The 24,106-nt window shown below is 32.6% G+C and overlaps 1 protein-coding gene across 1 annotated transcript in view; it reads left to right on the top strand.

The window, feature by feature from the left end:
- Hdc (histidine decarboxylase) overlaps window positions 1–24,106 on the top strand; it is a 181,231-nt gene that overhangs the window by 106,085 nt on the left and 51,040 nt on the right. Inside the window, exon 3 of the mRNA XM_068388509.1 lies at window positions 9,581–9,650. Coding sequence (XP_068244610.1) covers window positions 9,586–9,650 — 65 coding nt within the window. The 5' untranslated portion in view covers window positions 9,581–9,585. The remainder of the gene's footprint in view (window positions 1–9,580; window positions 9,651–24,106) is intronic.

Below are 24,106 nucleotides of genomic sequence, written 5' to 3'. Positions count from 1 at the left end.
AAAGTCAGTTATATAAAGAATAGTCGAAACAAATACTTCTCTTAATAACAAAGAAAATATTTTTTTTTTTCATCTAATTCCTCAGAATAAGAACATTTCGGACATAAGAGTATCAACTTGCAATGTCAAAATGTCTTTATAAGACTTTGATTTCAAATATTTGATGAGAAATTTGAATATAAATAAAATTCTTCTTCATTTTCTTATTATGAAGAAGGTGAATTGGATAAGTAATTTAAAATCACTTTACCTTATATCTGAAAACTTAAGAAAGGCTAACCAATGATATATTCATTCGTGAACTATTGCAAAATCTTTTCTTACATATTTAGATTTAATATCCAATTGAAAATATTATCGATCACATAGGCAAAGAGACAACTATAATGAATGATGAAAATTATATCATTCTCAGTGAGATTCACTAATAAAAATCAACAAAACAATTTATCCTAAGAGCACGAAAGAAAAAACAATAATTCATTTAAGAATTATAATATTATACAAAAAAAAATCTAAAAACGTTTTAACGGCTCTGATATCTTCCTGTTATTTCAACGGGTGTAGATTTTATCCTCATTATACAGCTTATGTAAACATCTTCCAAATTCCATGAGAAAACAAATGGTAGTTAGTTGTGTGGTATCTACGGCTGGATCTCTTATCGCAGTTGTCCGTTTGTGGAAGAAAATACTTTCACATGAGAATGCTGACCTGGTGACTTTCTGAAAGGACCGATTGTTTGTGGACGATGGCCGGGCAATCTACGACGACGATCTCCTGTTACGATATGTACAAAAGGAGGTCGTTGCGTAAGCTTATGCGTTTGCTCTATACACTGATTGAAATCAAACACGGATTTCTTGTAATTGCGTCCCGTTTGTGGAATGCTATATCGTTTAATCTTTGGCTCCGCTGATAAGAACATTCAATTGAGAGTGGTGAAGCTTAAGACAATAAGTAGCCTATTATATATGCCTACTACTTACCTCCGCCCATATATTTTGAGCAGTTATAAAATTTATCTGACAGTGAGAAGAAGAATGTCTGTATCAGTCTAAAAAAAAAAAAAAAAAATTGACAGTAAAACTCATTTGTAATGATAATCATATCTTATAGAATATACCATGTAACAGACCTTCGACCAAAATAATATTGATAATAATTTTAATAACATTAATATTGAGAATTATAATAATTATTATAATGATAATAAGCAAATCAACGTTTCACCAAATGTATAAATCAAACATTTTTAAAAGATTCCTGCATAAAAAAAAACGGTAATCGGTACTGAAAGAAGACATGAACAGTCAGAAATAACAAAAAATTCTATCCTGACGTCAAAACGTGAATAAGACCAGAGCCGATACTTACCGGAAAATGTTAAAATAACATTAACATTAAGATTTAAAAGTCGCTATTTTTCACATTTTAATCTTTTTCATATAACAATGAAATGGCCTATGGTTGGTAATTTGGGGCCATTATTTCTTTATTTAAGAGGATCTGGTTATTCCGGAAAAATGAAGTCTCACAGAATGCTGGAAAAAAAAGTCTATATTTTAATGAGCCATCTAAAGATATTTATCATTCCTTTCACTTTTATAATGAAGTCTATGGTGTAAGTTAATCTAATGCCATTTACCTTCCAGTATTGTTCCAATTTTTTTCTGAACGCATAAGATAAATGAAATCCTAACATCTCTCTCTCTCTCTCTCTCTCTCTCTCTCTCTCTCTCTCTCTCTCTCTCTTCTTACCCAAGATGAGAGACATAATGTAACCGAAATGAAAATAAGGTTTTACTGGACAGCCATGTTCAATATAAATGTCAAAGAAAGGACGGTCTCATAGCAGAGTTTTCATGTTAATATGATGGGTCCTGACACATATATTTGCAATTTCTTCTTTCCCAAAATAGTAACGATAAAAGTTTTAATCGTTTCTGTGCATGTAATGGTTGATACCATATTATATAAATGACAATTCTTTAAGAATAATGGACAATATACCATTCATAGTTTTCAGGTTAGATATTGGCAGATGACGTAGAAGTAAAATCAATATGTCTATTATCAGATAATAGATATTCAAAAAAACAATGACATTCAATTGAGATATGAAATAGATAACTCTGAGTTTTAGTTAATAATTTCAATATGAGTTATATCCCTCTTTTAGACAAATATTAGACTTAAGATACATAGGAATCTTATTCTAAAACTTACAACCACGAAATTAAAACCAGAGAGAGGTTTCATCAATATTCATCTTTGTCTATCACAATCACTTCTTGAATACTTTCCTACTATAAAGGTACATGGAAGACTCCGTATTGTTATTACTCAAAAACAATTAGATACAAGGACTCAATCTCAAACAAGTGTAGCCACATTTGAAAATTTTCTTAAAACAATCCTTGGAAACTCCAACACCAACTGAGAAACGTAATCCTGGCTCGAGTATGACAAGCAAGCTACCCCTCCTTCGTCCAAAGCAAAAGCAAGCAGAAGATCCTTCAGCAAGCGTGGGGGAAAGACAACTAAATCCTCTACAAGGAAAGAAAAAAGGTCAACAGAAAACGACTGGAAATTCGGATATCAAGCAACGCTTTACTGTTAGTTGATTTGTTTGTACACAGACAGCATGAGTCCAAAACCTAGGGTCTATTCTCGTGAAGTGCTTGCATCTACGGCAGCCATGTAGGGTAACAAAACTCTCTCTCTCTCTCTCTCTCTCTCTCTCTCTCTCTCTCTCTCTCTCTCTCTCTCTCTCTCTCTCTCTCTCTCTCTCTCTCTCTCTCTCTCCACATGTGTTATATATATAAGTGGGCTGGGTCATGATGAGACAGATAATAAAATAGAAATAAAATAGACACCTCCAATGAAAAATGTTTCATGGACATTACTAGCATTCGAAGATTAATTTCATTTATATACTTCTTCCGCTACGTATAGGAGATATTAGGAATTTGGGGATTTATCGGTTTCTCTCTTCACAATATCCTTTTTGCAAGATTTATGACTTTTTTTTATAAAATGTTGCATGATTTGTGAACATATGAATGTTGCTTGGCTACCAACTGTTTACTATATCCTTATAGATTACTGCAGTGTTGTCCTAAAACCGATGATAAATTACTTTATTCGTTTCTCTCAAATGACTAATAGTTATCGAACCATCATCATTTCAAACCTAATTCCATACGTGTGAAATGTATTATATATGCGATATGAAAATGAAATGTAGCCTATAGAATAAATGTATGGCAAACATAAGTATGGATCTAAAAAGAACATAAGAATAAGCAGATTAAAACTCAAAATGAAGAGCTTGATAGACAAACGGGAGTTTGGATGTATCCCGGAAAAGAATAAGAATATTATTCAATATCATTTAAAAGAATTTCAAAACCTCCTACATGTACTTTACAATAACACTCCTTAATGAAAATAAATTTTTGAATGATAGCAAAGAGCATAGGATAATATCCAGATAACTTCCCATTGAAAATACGAGTGATCTTCTCCAGATATGCCTTATATTATTCTTCTCGAGATGAGAGGATAATAATCCTGCAATGGTGGAATAAAATAGACTAAGAGATGAAATTAAATTAGATATTATTTTCAGTCTAAGTTCATCGGCGGCCACCAGAGAACGATAGACAAAAAAAAAATTACATTAATTTGGGTTAATTTCTCCCCCCCCCCCCCCCCTCCGGTGAGTGACTCATTATACTGTATTTAATTTAACAACTGAAACTATACTCCAATAATCCGTAGATTTCTAAGATAACCTTTTATATAATTATTAGTTGATTATAGTTATCAAATGCGTATATTCTCTGATACGCGTATCTACACAAATACTACTGAGGCAGTCTTAGAGGAATTGAACTCAGTTTCCTATTTCAAGTTTTGCTTTTCATTAACGTTCCCAATGCCGTAATGCAAACTAAATGGCTTTTATTAACTCAAATACCGGGCGATTGTTATCGTAATAAAACTTACGAGACTGTATCAAGGATGACCTTCGATCAAAGGGATTAACCGGTTATGAGGTGTGGGACAGAGGTAGATGAAGAAAGCTGACCAGAAACATCGATCCCACATAGAAGTGGGAAAAGATATAGGCAAAGAAGAAGAAGACTATTATTTAATAGGTGTCTAAACAGATTCGTATTGGATAGGAAATGTAGAATTGAAATTCAAATATTGATAAAAAAAAGTCTTGTCATTCTTAAGATTACAATGCTAGAATTAACCCTTTCCTTTACCATTTTTTCATAATTAGTTTTACTCCTTTCCGCTATACTAACTAATTTCAATGCTTTTACCGATCATTACATTTTCAAAAATTGTTCATAAAAGCTTTCTTCGCCGACAGTCTTAACTTTAACGCTTTGTATATTTTGTTTGGGGAAAACATTTGAGAGAAATCCTAATAAGTATAATATATATCTAATTGTAGGCATACCGTATTTCCCTTGCTTTTCACCTTTTGCAAGGACAAAAAAAAACTTCACCTCCTATAAACGCCTAAAAATCTTTGAACTATACTACCTTGATGATTGACAACAGCTAAATTTCAGCTTCCCATCAGTGCTATGCACTCGACTTCAAGCTTCAGCATCTTTTAATAGATTTATTATAATTTGTTACTCTAATACCTTTCATACGACTTCAATCTGACTCCAGTGTCTTTTACTCGGTTGAAATGTTACCTAGTGGCCTTTTACTCTATTTGTATGGATATTATTAAATCAGATACAATCAAGTAGCATGAGAACTTTGGAAATTACTAGTGATGTTTAAAACTCTAGTAAAATGTTTAAAATAAATAGAAATTAGGAAATTAAAGAATTTCTTTAATTTCATTCAGTATTTTATGGAAGTAAAATGTTTGTCATGACTTCTGTCATAAGAATCATACATAAAACCTGCTTATTTAGACTCCGGTTGTCTTTTATTTTACGTTCTAAACTTTAGTGCCAAAGTGTCACTGGACCCTCCAACTTGTATTGTGAGAATAAGCACAAAAATATGGTCCAGTTTACTTTATGAGTAACGCCAATGTTCGTCCTAAAGTTAAATCATACATATTTTGCTCGGAATATTTAGACATGATGCCAGATTAGTTAGAATCAATCAACCAATCAATCAGAATATTTAGACAGATCTACAGAAAATTATCCTATCTATGGTGTAAACGTTATCTAATCAATTACTTAAAACTTACTATGTTACAATAACTTACCTGCCTTCAGAATTCAATGAAAGTGTGTCTATGCTTTTAAAGACTATTTTCTGATACTTCCTACATTTTCTGAGTAAAGAAATGCTCTGGAATACTGATCCCAGAGATATTGTGATGTTCCAATGATTCAGATGGAGGTATCTTTCCTCTAAAAGGCAGATGATTTGATTTCTTTCTTTCAATTATCATTGTCACACTGTTTACATACATGCTTAGAACGAAATCTGCAGAGTAACTTTAAAATACTCATATCTTGTAAACTAAACGTAGTTGTTTTATAAAACTACATTGGATGTTTTCCTATAGTCATTACATTTATATATGCCTTCATTTCTTCTTCGTTCCAAATCTCAACAAAGCAAGAAAATCGTGCAGCATCCATCCTATTTTTAGGTTTAGCATTATATTATAAAAATGGTATAGTAAGACACGAACCGTTTAGATTTAACAGAATAAAGAAATTTCCCCGTGGAAAAAGCAACAACTGTCCGGAAAACTAAACGCTACTCGTAAACACCCAGCAGCCTTGCAATTGGTTGTGCTTGTGTGTACACAGTTGGACCAAGGGACATACTCTAACTACCATTACGAGACTTCCAACCGCCCAAAAGGACAGAGATAATTACGAATGAAATATACCCGGTTAATATCACACCTTCCAATCCCTGAGGCCTCTGGAGTCTTTTCACGGCTTTTATTGGATGCTAGAGGTACTTTTTTATTCTTATTTTCTTTTTGACTTTCTCATTTGGCAAGTTTATGAAAGAAATCACATTCTTCAGTTAACTATTCTTTATCTACTGATATTTCCTGGTTGCTTTATTCTTCTCTAGCTGTCCGTGCTATTTAACCTTTTTAGGTATGTTGAGAAGTTTCAAATATAGAAAGGCATCATTCTGTTTAATATAGCAATAATTATGAAGGTTTAATAAATGAATGAATAGATTCTCTCTCTCTCTCTCTCTCTCTCTCTCTCTCTCTCTCTCTCTCTCGATATATTTGTAAATATCTATATATATATATATATATATATATATGCATGTGTGTATATGTATATATATATACAGTACATATATATGGGTGTGTGTGTCTATTTGTGTGTTCACCAGATGATGATTAAATTTAACTAACGTCAAAATACCACATTATGAACAGTATCTGATTCCTCTGCAGGTAATTCCAAAATTTCCGAGACTTTTAGTAACGAAACTCCGCCCCCAAACTTTTCTTTTAAGGTGGTTGGCCCCCACGCAGGGATGTCCGTGATCCGGGCAAAATATGATCACTTGTTAACAAGCTTACAGTTTCACCCGGCGCATTATTGGAACCTCGACTGCTCCCGCTGGAGCGGTGTTTTACCCTGGAGGTATCTCTGACACTCTCTTAAACGTCTTCAAACACTTTCAAATTTCTTTACAGACATTGGGTTGTTCCATTTTCAAGATATTTGTTCCATGTTTCTTTTCTTTGAGAGATTTTTAGTGATTTTCAGTGTGGGGAGGTGAGATGCGTTGGTTGGGATGTAGTGGGGTGGGAGGGGGTGGCTTTGAGATAGGATTGCCCGTCCCAATAATACTTCCATTGGCAGCGTAAGACCTCGATTCAATCGAAACAATTAACGCGATCCGGTGCGGCTCGAAGAAGGATTTCCTTTGGCTCAATAAGTGCTCAACTTTCCCGATTACTTTTTCGTGTCGTCGGAAAGCTATTTCAAAAATAGAATGTCTGATAATGGTGTTTAAGAAAAATTAGACTATTCTAGATTACTAATCATAATCAAGATCATAATCCTTTATGAATGTGAACGGGATAATTTGTTTAACCACTACAATTTTTAAGTAGTTAAACTATTTTTCCAGACCAAATAAGAAAGATGAAAATATGTAGAAAATTAAGGAAAACATACACCCTTCCTATATGATAAAAAAAAAAACAACAATTTTCTATTAGTAGGTTAGCCAGGGCACCAGCCACCCGTTGATATACTACCGCTAGAGAGTTATGGGGTCCTTTGACTGGCCAGACAGTACTACATTGGATTCTTCTCTCTGGTTACGGTTAACTTTCCCTTTGCCTACACATACACCGAATAGTCTAGCTTATTCTTTACAGATTCTCCTCTGTCCTCATACATATGACAACACTGAGATTACCTAACAATATTTTTTTCACCCAAGGGGTTAACTACTGCACTGTAAATCTTCAGTGGCTACTTTCCTCTTGGTAAGGGTTGAAGAGACTCTTTAGGAACGGTAAGCAGCTCTTCTAGGAGAGGGACACTCAAAAATCAAACCATTTTTCTCTAGTTTTGGGTAGTGCCATAGACTCTGTCTTGGGATAGAGTTCTCTTGCTTGAGGGTACACTTGAGCACATTATTGTATCTAATTTCTCTTCCTCTTGTTTTGTTAAAATTTTTATAGTTTATGTAGAAAATATTCATTTTAGTGTTGTTACTGTTCTTAAAATATTTTATTTTACCCTGTTTCCTTTCCTCAATGGGCTATTTTCCCTGTTGGATCCCCGAGGCTTATAGCATCCTGCTTTTCCAACTAGGGTTGTAGCTTAGCCGGTGGAGAAACCTTTTGAACATCTAAGACCTGGATGTGTATTTGTGTGTGTGCTAAACTTTCTAAAGCAAAAAGAAGATAAGCTAACATTTCATAACATACGATAATAGTCGAGTATTTGCACGATTCTAGGGCAGGCCTACTGAGATGTTATGGACAAGGATCCCCATGTGATTCCGTTAATTTCTAAAAGGAAGATAGAAACTCAATCTCATGGATCATTATACTCCTCAAACAAGCCCCGCACCCCATCCCTACCCCCACCTTCTCCATGCTACTATATCTCTTATAATTAAGTGTGCAATGTTGTTAAGTGATCTGAACAGGGGTTTAGTGTTAGATGTCACTTTCACATAATTTCATTAGTTTATGTACTACAATAGGCTCAAAATCACATAAGTAGCTGTTTAGTTTCCTTTACATAACAATAACATACAGATGATACAAAATATAATGGGCGGAAAACTAAACAACACAGAAATTAAACATGTGATTTAAAAAAAAAAGAAAAAAGAAGCAAGAGCAAATTAATAAATATTTTGCTGACCTTTTATGTTGGATTTTACAAACAGGAACAAATAACATTGTACATTGTTGAACGTTTTTTTATATTTTTTTTTTCATTGAATAACTTATGATCCAAATACATAACGGTTTTTTTTTTATAGAAAGGATTATTGGATTTAGGTAGCTATACAAAAGGAGGGAATTGGGATTTATAAAAAGAGGAAATAAGGATTTAGAAAAGAATGGAATTGGGATTTAGAAAAGGAAGGAATTGGTATTTAGAGAAAGAGGGAATGAGAATTTAGGAAAAGAGGGATTTTGAATTTAGAGAAAGAGGGAATGAATATTTAGAACAAGAGGGAATTGTGATTTAGAAAAAGGGAATTAGGATTAAGGAAAAGAGGGAATGTGGATATGGAAAAAGAAGAAAGGGAGATTTAGAAAGAGAGGGAATTAGTATTTAGAAAAGAGGCAACTAGGATTTTAAAAAGATGGAATGGGGATTTACAAAAAGAGGGTATTAGCATTTGAGAAAGAGGGAATGAGGATTTACAAAAACAGGGAATTAGGTTTTGAGAAATAATAGATGGTGACAATGCACTATGTGATCAAATATTAGGGGAGGTGTCTAGATCACTGTACCATAGTACCAGTGCAGTCAAATAATTAGTATGAACGATATTAAAGAAAAAAAAATATTTTGGGGCTGGAAAGCAGAGATAATACAAAAAAAGAAATTACGATTTGACTAGTTCTTTCGGTGCTCAGTGATATAAAAAACAACGTAGACACCTAAGATCAAAATAAATATTTATCATTATTATTATTATTATTATTATTATTATTATTATTATTATTATTATTATTATTATTATTATTATTGTTGTTGTTGTTGTTGTTGTTGTTGTTGTTGTTGTTGGCGTTGTTGTTATTCTTTATATATAGGTATATCATGTATATATATATACATATGTATTATATAGATTATATATATACCTATGTGTACGTGTATGTTTGTGTGTTCATATATATATATATATATATATATGTGTGTGTGTGTGTGTGTATATATGTGTGTGTATATATATATGTACATATACATATATATATATATATATATATATATTACGTCCAATAAAACTAATATATCAAAATATAATCTTATCCTCAATCATTATGCTTTTATCATTCAAAATTACGAATTGCCTTACTTACTTCTAAATTCCTTCTCTATCTCCCCCTCAGTGACAATGCCGCGAGCCAGGTGTAGTGAAGAATTGTCTACTATCCACTTGAAAACTACTAAACCCAACAGGTATGTTGTCCTTGCCGTAAGTTTTTTCATCTGAGATTGCTTCCCAATCAGGAATCTCTCCACAAGTAGTGTGCATGCTTAAGAATTGTTTAGATGTTTCTTTTCAGGTGAGTCTACTGAAAGTGTACATTGGTAAGCGTTCTCTTTACTGTTCTTAATACACATTACTTTATAATTTTTTTTCCTCCCATTTCTCGATAGCTTTGATAACTATCGTTTATATTTAAAAGTTCTTTTGTGGATGTTCTTATGAGAAGAATTATCAATCATTTCAAACTAATTCAAATATTATACTCTTACCCTTATGACCGGGGTCTTTATTTGAAAAGGATTTTGGAGTTAAGACATTAGCTTTAAAATTGATTTCATTGAAGGCATGCGAACAATCGAACCTTCTATTTATTTGTAAATAAATAACTATTACAAATTCTAGCATATTTTACTTATGTTTCTAACTTTTGCGCGCTAACTATATGGATATTTGTCAGGACACTAAAACATTACCCCATCTTCAGTTTCTCTCACTCTTAAGTGACCTTAAATTTAAACCTTTAAGGTGCCGTATTAGGAAGGTTTTGCATTATTTCAATCAACTCTTATTAGTAACTACTCTTCATTGTTTTATATCATGGTAATTCAGAGCATAAGCAGTAATTGCAGTAGCAGCAATGGTAGAAGTCCTTAAGTGGACTGTTCAATCACGTATATTATTCACTAATACGGTATATTAATATCATCACTATTATTTTCATGTATGAGCGTATACTAGAGCACACTCATTTATATAATTACTAGTAAAAAATACATTAATGTGGAAGTAAACTTACTTTAAATATAGGATACAGAAATCAGACAAGTGTATTCGTCAATCCAGTAATCAGAATTCTAAAGCTTTAAATATTTAGAAACTATAATCTCTAATGGGAGTTTAAAGAAATATTGAAAACAAAAGCAAATCTGACAATGGCTAGGTTAAGTAAAATTTGGAAATCAAATCGCCTGAAATTACTTATAAAAATCAGGCTATATATCAGTTTAGTGAGATCGGTGCTGCTGTATGGACATGAGTTGTGGTATGTCAATGAAACAATATCCAACAACAAAGCCCTGTAAGAATATTGGGAGTTAAATAGCAGGACAGGATTATAAATGAAACTATAAGAGAGATTACTCGAGTGCCATATGTGGATGGGATCATGGTGAGGGATAGATGGAGATGGTCTGGGCATGCTCTTTGCATTCCCCGAAAGATATTAGTTCACCAAACTTTTACTGGTCTCTACAAGGCAATAGAAGAGTTGGGAGACCCAGGTCTACATGGCGTGGGAGCTATGAAGCGTGAAGTAGGAGATGATGAATCGAGAAATATTGATTTAAAACCTCAAGATAGAGACGATTAGCGAAATCTAACAGATGCCCTTTGCGTCAATAAGCGTAGGAGGAAATGATGATGATGACGATGAAGATGATATTCATATACACATATATGAATGAGTAATATATATGTATATATATATATATATATATATATAGAGAGAGAGAGAGAGAGAGAGAGAGAGAGAGAGAGAGAGAACAACGAAAATAGAGTGGGATTTTTTATTAATAAAAATCTTACATGCAACATACAAGAATTTTGTAGTATCAGTGAAATGTGAAATTGATTATCAAACTAGATTAGGAGTATAAGAGGATCATTCAAACGTATGCACCAACAATATCTTAAACATAGGAAGAAATAAAACTTTTTATGAAAATTGGAGTTGTCTTTGAAAAAAACATAGGACTCAAGTTACATTTGTTTGGTGTGATTTCAATGCTAAAATAGATCAAACGAAGAGAGGAGAATCAGCAGTAAGTGAATTTGCAATAGACACAAGAAATGACAGAGATATGCTTGTAGAATTTGCTGAAAGAAACTATTTCAAAATCAAACTGAAGTCCTAATAGATTACAAACGAAGCAGGGAAAAGAAGAGAAGACGATGGGTTGGCGAGCTAAGAAATTTGAGGATATAGACTGATATAGAAAGACCATGAATAGACGCGTGTGGAAGGATATGTCTGAGGCCTTATCGTGAAATGAATTAGCAACGGATAATAATGATATATATATATATATATATATACACATATATGTATATATATACACACACATATATACATATATATATATATATATATATATATATATATATATATATATATATATACATATATATATATGCGTGTGTGAGTATGTGTGTGCGTGTATGTGTGTATGTGCAGTGTTTTCTCCTCTCTATAATGGCATTCTTTCTTATCTTGTCCTCTAGAAAGATTTTACAGTTTCCCTTTTTTTGCAAAGGGTTTTTGTATTCACTCCTTGATGAAGAGAAGTAAATCATGAGGAAAATAAAAAGTAATGTTAAAAGATTTTTCTTGTAGTAGCAATATTTTGTCAGGAATTTATTATTATTATTATTATTATTATTATTATTATTATTATTATTATTATTATTATTATTATTATTATCATATATTTATGTAAATCTCCTGAAAAATTAAAGAGATAAATCAATGAACGTAAGAAATTATGGAACCTTAGGTTAGCATCGAAACATCTCTTCAGCTTCCAGCCAACGCCATCTATTGTACTTTCAGGAATGCTATTCAAGGTCTTCTAAATAATAGGACTATAGGCCTAAGGCACTAAGAAGATTCACTTCAGCTACTATTCCACGAAACATGACTCGCTTGCATTTGTTTGTTGTCATCTAGATTGATGAAAGTTCCAAATTAAATCAAATCTATTAAAGTATAGTTGAATAGGATTTTTTAATTGTTGACTTAGATTTTCATAAGAGAAAAAGAAGAAAATTCTTAGGGAAATTATTTGAAGTGTTTTACTTTTGGTTTCATCACGACCTTACAAAAAAAAATCTAGATTTCTGCAAGCCTCTCATATGTTTGTTTACGTGTGTCCATTTTGCCAATTATAGCTAAAAGCTTTGATTCGTATGCAGTGTAAAGCTCTCTGTCATATTTATAGTCCTTATCTATAATACTATTAACGCAAATTGATTCGATTCATGTGGTAAAATCATGGTACAAGATCCGCTAATCAACAATAAAAAGATAAAGGCATCACGCCTTTCTATATGCGTTCAAAGAAAAGTCACAAATTTTATAACCCATGGTTTTAGTAAGATTCCAGCTACTTTTTACCCCAATAAAGGTACTGATTACCTAAAAGAAGAGTAGTATCATCTGTACAACAAGGTTAGTTTTAAGGTCAAATGGCAGGTAACTTTTGAGCGAAGACTAGAAATAACAAATCAAAGAAACAAAGACAAGTTAACAGCGTGAAATTTTGTTACAGTTAGTTTAAAGGTTTAAAGGCCACTCATGAATGACCTATAGGCTCTCCCAAAGCCCCCATCCTTAGCTCACAAGGATTGTGCTGTTTCAACGACCAAAGGATCTAAAGAGTTTAAGCTTGACTCGAAACCCAGTCTGGCGATCATCAGTTAGGGACGGTACCACATAGGCATGAGAACCACCTGGCTATGATTATGAAATTAATGCCAATCCAGTGTCATAAAAGGTGTTTCATATCGCCATATCCATACTGTTTCAAACTCCGAATAAGATGTATATAGGTTATTGATATTCAGAATGCACCGCTTTTTTTTTTTTTTTTTTTTGCATCAATCACACCCACCCCCACGATGGTTTGTTACCAGCCATGATGCATATATATATGGCCTGCCCATGTCCTTTTCTTTCTTCTTACTCGTTATTTGAATATCTTCTACTTTAGTTTTCTCTTGTATTCATGTTGTTGATTTTCTGTCTCTTAGTGTTAATCCCATCATTATTCTTTCCATAGTTCTTTGAGTTGTAACTAGCTTATGTTCTAAGGCTTTAGTAAAGCTCCAAGTTTCTGATGCAAGAGCCATCTGATTACATACTATTTAGAGAGAATGACATTTTATTTTTCCTAATCTCATTTTGTTTAAAAGGTTTTCTATCCCATACTTATCTTTCGTTTGATTTCGGACTTATATCAAGATGCCTGAAAACTTTAAATCAATCAATCAATCAATCGGACTTATGTCGTAAGGAAAACCTTACTGTCTGTTCTAAGTACGTTTACTGATTAACTAGAGATTCGTCAATAACCTTATTTGTTGTCTGTCTATATTTTCATTGAGCGTTATCTTAGTTTTACTCATATTCATTTCGTCCTACATTTCTGCTTTCTCTATTCAAATCTTCTGTCATCTTTTGCAATTCCTCCCATGATTCACTAAACACAAATATGTCATCTTCAAATCTTAAGTTGTTAAAATATTCCCCATTAATGTTAATCCCTACATTTCCCTAATCTAAATTTTTAAAAACATCTAGTATTCACTGTGAATAATTTAAAAGGAATGGGAACTCCCTGTCTAACTCCTTTCTTGGTCCTAATTTTCTGACTATTTTTATGTAGTTTAGACTTGATTTCCATCAACAACTGGTTACTTATATACGTGGTATGTCGTCTAAGTTCAAAATTTTCGTTTAAAATCAACATGAGGTTGTAATTATTAACTAAACATAAGCCTCTAAACAACTGAGCAAAATATTTCTATACATTTTGAAACTTCAGAACTTTAAGAATTTATCATTCTTTCAGTAGAAAATGTTTTCACTCAACTCAAATTCTCACATGTTGGATGAAAGTTAGAGTGGCTCACGGTCCATCATATCTAAATATTTAGGCTGAATGGGAAAAACTTTTTCCCAGATATGAAAGAAAACATCCACAAAAGAACTTTTTTCCCCTGTAGTTTGCATGCAGTGATTGTAATTTATTTGAAATCAGTTTATATATATATTTTTTTCAACAAGTTTATATATATGATTTGTATGGCCAATCTTCCTTGAATAATTCACCACCAGACAATTCGTTGGTGATTAGTGAGAGAAATAGTACTTTTGAATTAATTGACAGTTAGATTCAGTTTTCCATATATTAAAAGTAAAATATAAAATTCAAATGTCGTGGGTAACATACATAAAATATTTTCTTGAGCAAAACTAATTTATAACTTTATTATTACTTATATCAGGGATCTCTTTTAATCTTTTTTGAAATTTAGATATGTTAACATAACAAATAAATAATTAATAAAGGGTGAGTTATGTTAGGAAGAAATGATTGGCCATTTTTAGGTTTTCTAATTTCATTATTTTTTAATTTAATCGCAATTATTTCAATTTTCAGTTTTTTAACCTAACATTAGTTATTTTTCAGTTTTTTTTTTTAACTTTTTGGGGGCATCACCCCTGAAATATTCCTTTAAGAGTTTTTTTTTTTTTTTTTTTTTCTTTTTTTCTTCTTTTTTTTAACCTAGAAAAAAATTCCGGGGAAAAAAAAGACAGAAGGAACCTTTAAGTGATGTGGATCGGATTTTAAGGTCCACGCCAATCGTCAGCAGATCTGCCGCTAGGTCTTACGCAAACAGGTAATTATGGCATCATTTTTTTTTTTTTACATCATCAATCAAATAGCTTTCTCTCCTTTATTCTTTGTACACAGGGTTACCCAGTTGGTGATATAAACACCTACCCCTTCACACATTCTTCACCAACACAAAGACATACCATATATATATATATATATATATATATATGCACACTCGTGTATATATATATATATATATATATATATATATCCTCAAGCGATCTAACATAGGACTCCTCTATTCATTGTCTTTGAAGAGATTTCATTACTGCTGTAGTTTTAACAGAATGAAAAGCTTTCTCATAGTCTACAAATATCACCCATAGTGGTTAGCCTTACTCAGTTTATTTTTCCATAAGCTGGTTAATTACTTGGATATGGCCAGTTGAATATCCACTTCTAAATCCTGCCTGCTCTCTTGGTTGATTAAAATCTAGCTGTCTTTCTGTTTGGCCTAATACGATCTTTGTGAATATTTTATATATTACGGAGTGATTTTCCAGGTACTTTGTGTCTCCCTTTTTGAATTAGTATAATGATAAAGTTTTTCCAAGCTATAGGAATAGACCATTCTTGAAGGTATTTTTGTCAAGTTCAGTGAGTTTTACTATGAAATCTCCTCCATCAATTATTGAATTAATTTTAAGGCCATATCAGCTGCTTTACCTCTTTTCATGTCATTTAAGGCTTTCTTTACTTCAAGGAAAATGAATAGATTAAGCTTATGTTAGAACACATAAATATACCTATACGGGAAGTACAATCATCCTAAAACTACAAAAAGATAGTGAAAAAAAATCCTAGTGAGAAAGGAATTACACAGGGAGACTCCATCTCTCTTAAATCATTTACAGCATGCCTAAAAGAATTTTTATGTTATTATTTTCTGTTTTTTTGTTTAAACCCCGGCACACTATATCCAGAAAAAAAAACAGCAGAAAGCAAAGACGCCAGGTACCTTTCACTGAAGTGCATCAGTTCTTAGGAAGGTCCACGCACTTCGTCACCAGATCTGCCCAGAGGTTTTACAATAGTGGTGCAACCAGGTAATTATGGCATCATGTTTTTTTTCACATCATCAATTAAATAGCTTTCTCTCATTTATTTGTTGTATACAGGATTACTCAGTTGGTAGTTGGTAATATAAACTGTAACCTACCCTTTCACACATTCTTCACCAACACTCAGACATACCAATTTTTATATTTATATATATATATATATATATATATATATTTATATATATAAATATGTATATATATATATATATATATATATATATGTATATATACATATATAAATGTATATGCATATATATATATGTATATCTATCTATCTATCTATATATATATATATATATATATATACATAAGAAAAAGAAATGGTGTGTATGTGTGTGTACGAGAGCATACTAGAGGATATTTTAACAATATTTAAGAAAAAGAAATGGACAATGGCGGGAAATGCAATGAGAATGACAGATAATAGATGGATATTAATAATAGCAGAATGGGTCCCTAGAGATTACAAAGGAAGCAATGGAAGGAGGAGAAGGCGATGGATTGACCAACTAAGAAAATTTGCGGGTATAAACTGGCATTCAAAGACCGTATACGGACGGGAGTTAAAGAACATGTCTGAGGCCTTTATCCTGCAATGGATTAGCATCGGCTGATGATGATGATAATGAGAATGATTTTGATAATAATATTTATATATTTGTATATATATATATACATATATATACAGATATATACATATATACATATATATACAGATATATGCATATATGTATATATATATATATATATATATATATACATTCACACACACACACACACACACACACACACACACACATATATATATATATATATATATATATATATATATATATATATATATATATATATATATATATATATATATATATATATGAACATATATCACAAGCACACGTGATTTTAATTAATGTAAATATCACCCACGAATGGCATTTAATACCGAATTCTATCTTGGGAATATATATCCACTTGGAATTCATTTTATGGTAACAGCTTCTGGCCGGGTGGTGATTCGAACCACCACCTGTACGGCTGGAAACTATGCTGGCAGGGACCCTACCGACTCGGCTATCAAGAGATAGCCGAGTCGGTAGGGTCCTAAATTGACTGTTGTTAGTATACAGATGTTAGGACTATTGGTCCCTCAGAGAGAGAGAGAGAGAGAGAGAGAGAGAGAGAGAGAGAGAGAGAGAGAATGTTAAAGTCCCTATTTAGATATTATTCGTAATGTAGCATATGTGAGTCTTATCAGTTTTTATGCGAAAGTGAGGAAGCAAAAGTTTCAAATTACTATTTGTCCATAAGGTTAAATTCTGGCGTTAACACACATTTTGAAGAAACCTTGCAAACTATACAAATTCAAGTCCAGAGGTCCACACCAGTCTTCTTATTTATTTTAAAATTTTTATGATATAAAATACGCGAATGGGATAAGAGAGCAACGTGAATAAAAGTAAAAAAGTTAATAAGTGAATCCAAAGAATACAACTGAGAGAGGAAAAAGAAACATTGAATAGAGAATGAAAAATCAAAAAGGCAGCAAATGAGAGAAAATGCAAATAAGCCATCAGGAGAAAGACAAAGGACAAGAAAAAAAATTGAATTAAGAATTTCAATTGTTGAGAAAAAGAAAAAACAGAAAACAAATTCCTCTCTCAAATCTACCTTTAAAACAATGCATTGCCACATGAATTTGGGATAATAAAGGAGGCTCACTGGAATATGAAAATAGCAGAATTCTGCTCTTCACTCTTTCTCAGAACTAATTTCGTGTAATTTCAGTTTTCCCACGCAAATGGTGGTTTAAACAAAACTTCATAAACCTAAAAACTTATTGCCAACAAAAACTAGTTCAGTCAATTGAAATCAAATGTAAAAGTCCTATCATTAAATAGTCTCCGGACCCTCAGGGCAATTCCCCTTTCATTGTGTACAAATCCAAGTCTTTGTATAACGATGCATAATCGCTCTTAATAGCTTGTGAGGCCAGAGGGCTCGTGCGGCACGGCGTCACTGGTGCTTTCTTCAAGCACTGGCAAAGTATCATAATTACTAAACAATTTTTTTCGATGACTTTAGTGACTATTCAATTTCGCTGTGTGGTCACTATTTGCGAAATGAACTTATTAGGAACCTGAATAATATAACAAAGCTTCAAACAGTTAATCTCAACTTAATATTAAGGAGATAAATGTGATTGAAAGATATATGAGAATATGTGAGCGTGTTATTCTATTAAAATAGGAGAGAAGTATTTGAGAACAAATTTTGTGGGAAATATAAAAAGAAATACTGGATACATTACACAGAGAAAACCCTCATTTGCCAATTTTCGTAGGAGATGAATCATACAGAGATTTTAGATCGTTGAACTTCAATACTCGAGCTGTAATTTAAACATATGTTAGGTAGTAGGTTGGCCAGGGCACAAGCCACCCTTTGATATGCTACCGCTAGAGAGTTATGGGTTCGTTTGACTGGCCAGACATTACTCTTTTGGATCCTTCTTTCTGGTTACGGATCATTTTCCTTTTGCTTGCACGCACACACACTGAATAGTCTGGCCTATTCTTTACATAGTATCTGTCCTCATACACCTGACAACGCACATTACCAAACAATTCTTCTTCACTCAAGGGGTTACTGCACTGTAATTGTTTAGTAGGTACTTTCCTCTGGGTAAGGGTAGAAGAGACTCTTTAGGTATGGTAAGCAGCTCTTCTAGGAGAAGGACACTCTAAAATCAAACCATTGTTCTCTAGTCTTGGGTAGGGCCATAGGGTCTGTACCAAGGTCTTCCACTATCTTGGGTTAGAGTTCCCTTGCTTGAGGGTACACTCGAGCACACTATTCTATCTTATATCTCTTCCTCTTGATTTGTTCAACTTTTTATAGTTTATATAGGAGATATTTATTTTAATGTTACTTTTCTTAGAATATTTTAATTTCCTTTTTTCCTTTCCTCACTGGTCTATTTTCCCTGTTAGAGCCCCTAGGCTTATAGCATCCAGCTTTTCCAACTAGGGTTGTAGCTTAACAAGTAATAATAATAATAATAATAATAATAATAATAATAATAATAATAATAATAATAATAATAATAATAATAATATGCTCTGGTCTCGCATGTCTGATTCCTTAATCCTTGATCGACAACCTGATACTTCTGTTTATCCTGTGAAAATTCCCCGCTCAGCTGATTCGTTACTTCTTGTCGTGGGTCCTTGCAGTATATGCAGAAGTATATATTTCCTTATCTATTAATATTTCCATAAATAATATCATGGCTAAATTTATTTTTGTTGTTGCAGTTGTGCTGATGTTCTTTTTCTGCAAGATATTATTATTATTATTATTATTATCATTATTATTATTATTATTATTATTATTATTATTATTATTATTATTATTATCATTATTATTATTATTATTATTATTATTATTATTATTATTATTATTATTATTATTATTATTATTATTATTATTATTATTGCTGTTTTTGTTGTAGTAGTTTTTATCAACATAGAGGCTACCACTAAAACACACGAGGTTTACCTAAAACATATATTCAATCCACAATATATAAAATACGATTTTAACTGCAGAAACTTACAAAAGTGGCTGTGAATCACCCTAGATAAAGATAAGACACAACATTTCAGACGTTGCTTCTTTTTATACATACAGCTAGGACCTGAAATGCAACCATATTACAATATTTTCATTTCTATTTTCAAGAACTTTAAATAGAGGCTTTTTACTTCCCCAAAAAAAGCAAAGTAGCAAAACAAAGTTGTTTTTTTTCTTTTCGAATAATCCAACCTTTTACACATTGGAAGGGTAGATACTTGTACTTGAGAACAGAAATGCAAGCTTATTACAATTTATGCATTTATATTTGTAAGACCTTTTTAAAACGAGACTTTTTATGTTCCCAAGAAAAACCAAAGAAGAACCAAAACCGATTTTTTTTATTTCTTTTTTTTTTTTTTTTTTTTTTTTTTTTGTCTTTTCAAAGAAACCAACGTTTTACACATTGGTGGGATGGTGCTATCCTTATCTCTCGTGTCATTCCGTTTCAACCGTAAAAAGGCCTAAGGCTGGGAAAATTCCGCGTAAAGGCACCATTTTGACGCAAGAGGTCTTCTTCCACCTATTCCAACCCCCTCCTCCTCCTCCTCCTCCACCTCCTCCTCCTCTTCCTCCTCTTCCTCCTCCTCCTCTGATATTGTGAATATTAGGCGTTACGAGCCGACCGCGATTTGGACCGTTCGATATCCTTGGCCCAGAGGCGTCTGGATCATGTTTGCTCGAGTCCCACGTCCTTCGAAGGAACATTGTAGGCCAACCAAAAATTAAGATTGGCTCTATCAACATTGTGTAAGAAGAGTCATTGTCCGCCATCCACTCTTTCCTTTCCTGTTTCTTGTCTGTCTGGCCTTCCATGAAGGGAGAATGGTCTTTTGTCAACAATGCTGATACATATTCAACTTTATTCTTCCTTCTTTTCTGTGCTTAGGTGTTTGCTTGGTTGCTTTTAGGAAAAATTTGTTAATGGTTCTTCTACTTTAAGGTTTTTTCCTATTTCTTTCAAGATTAATCTGTAGGCTACTTTAATTTAATCAGGTGGACATTTATGTGTCTGGGGTGTGTGTGTGTGTGTATATATATATATATATATATATGTGTGTGTGTGTGTGTGTGTGTGTGTTTGTGAGTGTGCGTGTGTGTGTGTGGGTGGGTGTGAGTGTGTGTGTATGTGTAATATATATATATATATATATATATATATATAATTGATAGATAGATAGATAGATAGATAGATAGTCAGATAGAGAGATAGATAAATATAAACATACACTGTATGTGAGTGTCCATGTGGTTATTTTCTTGCGTACTGGGAAACTTCAAAAGGCACCCAGTAATTGAAAATCCTATTTTTTTTTCCATAGGAAAAATGGGTTGTGAAGACAAAGGCTAAATTTGTATCTTCCTCATATCAGGGGCTCACTGTAATGAAGAACTCTCATGTAGACATAGAGACATCCCATAATTTGGTTTCGCCTGTTTGGCTTTATTGTGAATTTCACTTAAATATTCATCTCAACATACAAAAATCAAAAGGACTGAAACAGTAGTGTAAAATAAGTACCTCAACATCATCATGAAATATTCAGTCAAGAAATTTTCCCTTATCCGTCAATGCTAAAATGATCAATAAAAAAATTATTTCAAATCATAACCTTAGCAACAAAGTCTATAAAACTCCTTTTGGTGTTAAACGACGTTAGGCTCAGTTTCCGATTCAAGCATATGCCGATATATCGAACTTTACGTCTCCGATAACAGAATAAAGAAATGGTTCTTTTATCGGAAGAGCCTCGGTCATCCTGCTTCTGTAGAACCCTGCTATCTTGTGAGTTTGGAAAAGTATATAACTTTTGTCATTATTATGTAAGGAGCTTTAAATGATAGAATGGGTAAATAACGGAAGCTTTCTACGTGCCTAAAATAATGTTCGTACATTAACCGTATTTCTTTTCATGTCAGTAACATCATTGTAAAGAAAGTCTGCTTAAAAAGGCATTTATTTTTACTGAATTCGCAACATACGCTGTCATAACAAATGGTTGATGGTCAGTATCAGATAAGTGACCTAAAAACAAACAGATACCGTTACATGAATGTTACTTTAACACCAAACAACCTGACCCCTTGAACACATGCCGAGAAGGAGAAGGGCAATGCCACCAGGTGCCACCACCTTCAAGGGAAAAATGTCTAACTTAATATATATAAATATATATACATATATATATATATATATATATATGTGTGTGTGTGTGTGTGTGTATATATATATACATATATATGTATGTATATATATGTGTGTGTCTGTATATACATATGTATGTACATATATATATATATATATATATATGCATATTTGCGTGTACGTATATATGTGTGCATGTGTTTATGTTTATATATGTAAGCGTGTGTATATCTGTATGTCATATGCAATAATTTTATGTGTTAAATGAAAAATACTGGCCTTGAGAAGTAAAGACAATAATAATAGTAAACTTCTTATCAAAATGCCAGAACCGCCCAAGAAACCCTTATATAAGTCAAACGTTTTCCATTGTTCTGAAAAAGGAAAAATTCAGTGACTGCTAAATCTTCATCTTGCAACATACCTTTGTGAGAGGCGCCGTTGAAGGCAATTGACACAACTGGTTAATTATCCTCGAGTTATGAAATGAAAAAAAAAAATTAAATCGTAAACTCGTACAGTAGGTTGGTATGTAGTGAGTATTGAAGAGTGTTAAATATTTATGCTAACCTTTCAAGTTGTGGGATGATAAAAAGTCTTGACCAAAGAGAAACAATGAATTTGCAAAAGAAACCAATTAAACTTAAAACTGAAGATGACTCCTTATAATATTTCTTAATCTTGTCCTAATTACAATAGTATTGATCGGGGTAATGGTAAATGGAAACAAACAGAGAAAAATAAAGAACACAGCATGGCTTTGAACCTTAAAGATTTTTTATAGGTTTTGACGAAAGAATTGTCAAAAATCCGTATTAATTTCGTTATTGTTTCGTTTAGATATACAACCAAATAACCTTTTATTGTCCTAAAATAAAATATACGATTTTCTAGTGAGCGTAGAATTAAGAGGAAATGTGTCACGATTCCTTTTAATCTATAATTATGAAAAAATTACCAAAAATCTGCGAAGACGACTTGTACGAGCTATGGAAATTAGTAGATCGTGGCTATTTGCATCTTTCGCTATGGCTGACTTATGAATACTCTCGAGAAACTTTATTCCCCATCCCTATGAAGATGACCCAATTTCTCTCGGCAAACTCTGAAGAGACCCATTGTATTATAAGTCAACTTGCTATTTCATTCTGAGGGCAACGACTCTGCTCTTTCTGTTTAGTTCCGTCATTCACGACTCTCAAGATCCCCATTGTTTTCATCTTGTGATATGATGGGTCTTATTGCCTGTCTCTTTGTAACTTATTCTACTCTATACGTCTTCTGTCTATTCTTATCTAGTCTCACTTTCTACCTGTTTCAGTCGAATATTTGATCTTATGCAGTACCTATGTCACTCTTGCTTCTCTTTCCATTAATTTATGTTAATTTTTTATTTTGTGGAGCAGTTTATTTTATTCCTCTTGCGTTAACTTTGCCTTACTTTTTTAATAGTTTTTCACCTGTCAAAGTTTCTAACAGTACATTGCACTTCCTTACATCTGTCTTTCTTATAGTTTTTGTTCATTTTTTATCTGTCCTTTCATCTCTTACACGAGAAGCATGATCATTACCTCCTTCCTAGTATACCCCTACCACCTCTACACCCCCCCACCCCTGCATCTTGTGCCTTCTGCCTCTATATACTTCTCTTTTCCCAGTGACCTATTTTAGCCCAAAATAAATTGTATATAAGATGGAAGTGGGCGGCCTAGCTCCTAATGGAACTGCTTCAATTTTCTCCTAATCACCCTCATTTATTTTTTTCCTATTGTACCTTCGAAGGAGATGTTAACGGCGTCAAAATTCTTAATCAGTTTGCGTCAAAGACGCGTCTCGCTTAAACGGATGGGGGAAAAATCCAGACGTTGACTGTTCCTTTACGAAAACATTTTGAACAAAATTATTCTGGGTTATATGTATTTTTCTAAGGAAAATATGTTTCATTTCCAGATGCTTTTAGCTCAAGTAAAGTGAACAGTCAGGAAGTCGTGATTTTATCTTTTTTGGTTTTCGTAAAATTATAATTTCTGAATTTACATTTTCAATTATTTGAAATATCTTTCAAATACGAAAACGATATTATTGACCAGCTGTACGATGATGTTACAAATAAATATCAAAAGAAT

This window comes from Palaemon carinicauda, chromosome 15 (genome assembly GCF_036898095.1).
Source record: "Palaemon carinicauda isolate YSFRI2023 chromosome 15, ASM3689809v2, whole genome shotgun sequence".
NCBI lineage: Eukaryota > Metazoa > Arthropoda > Malacostraca > Decapoda > Palaemonidae > Palaemon > Palaemon carinicauda.
Note: the sequence above shows the minus strand (reverse complement) of the source record. Positions and strands in the feature narration are given on the sequence as shown.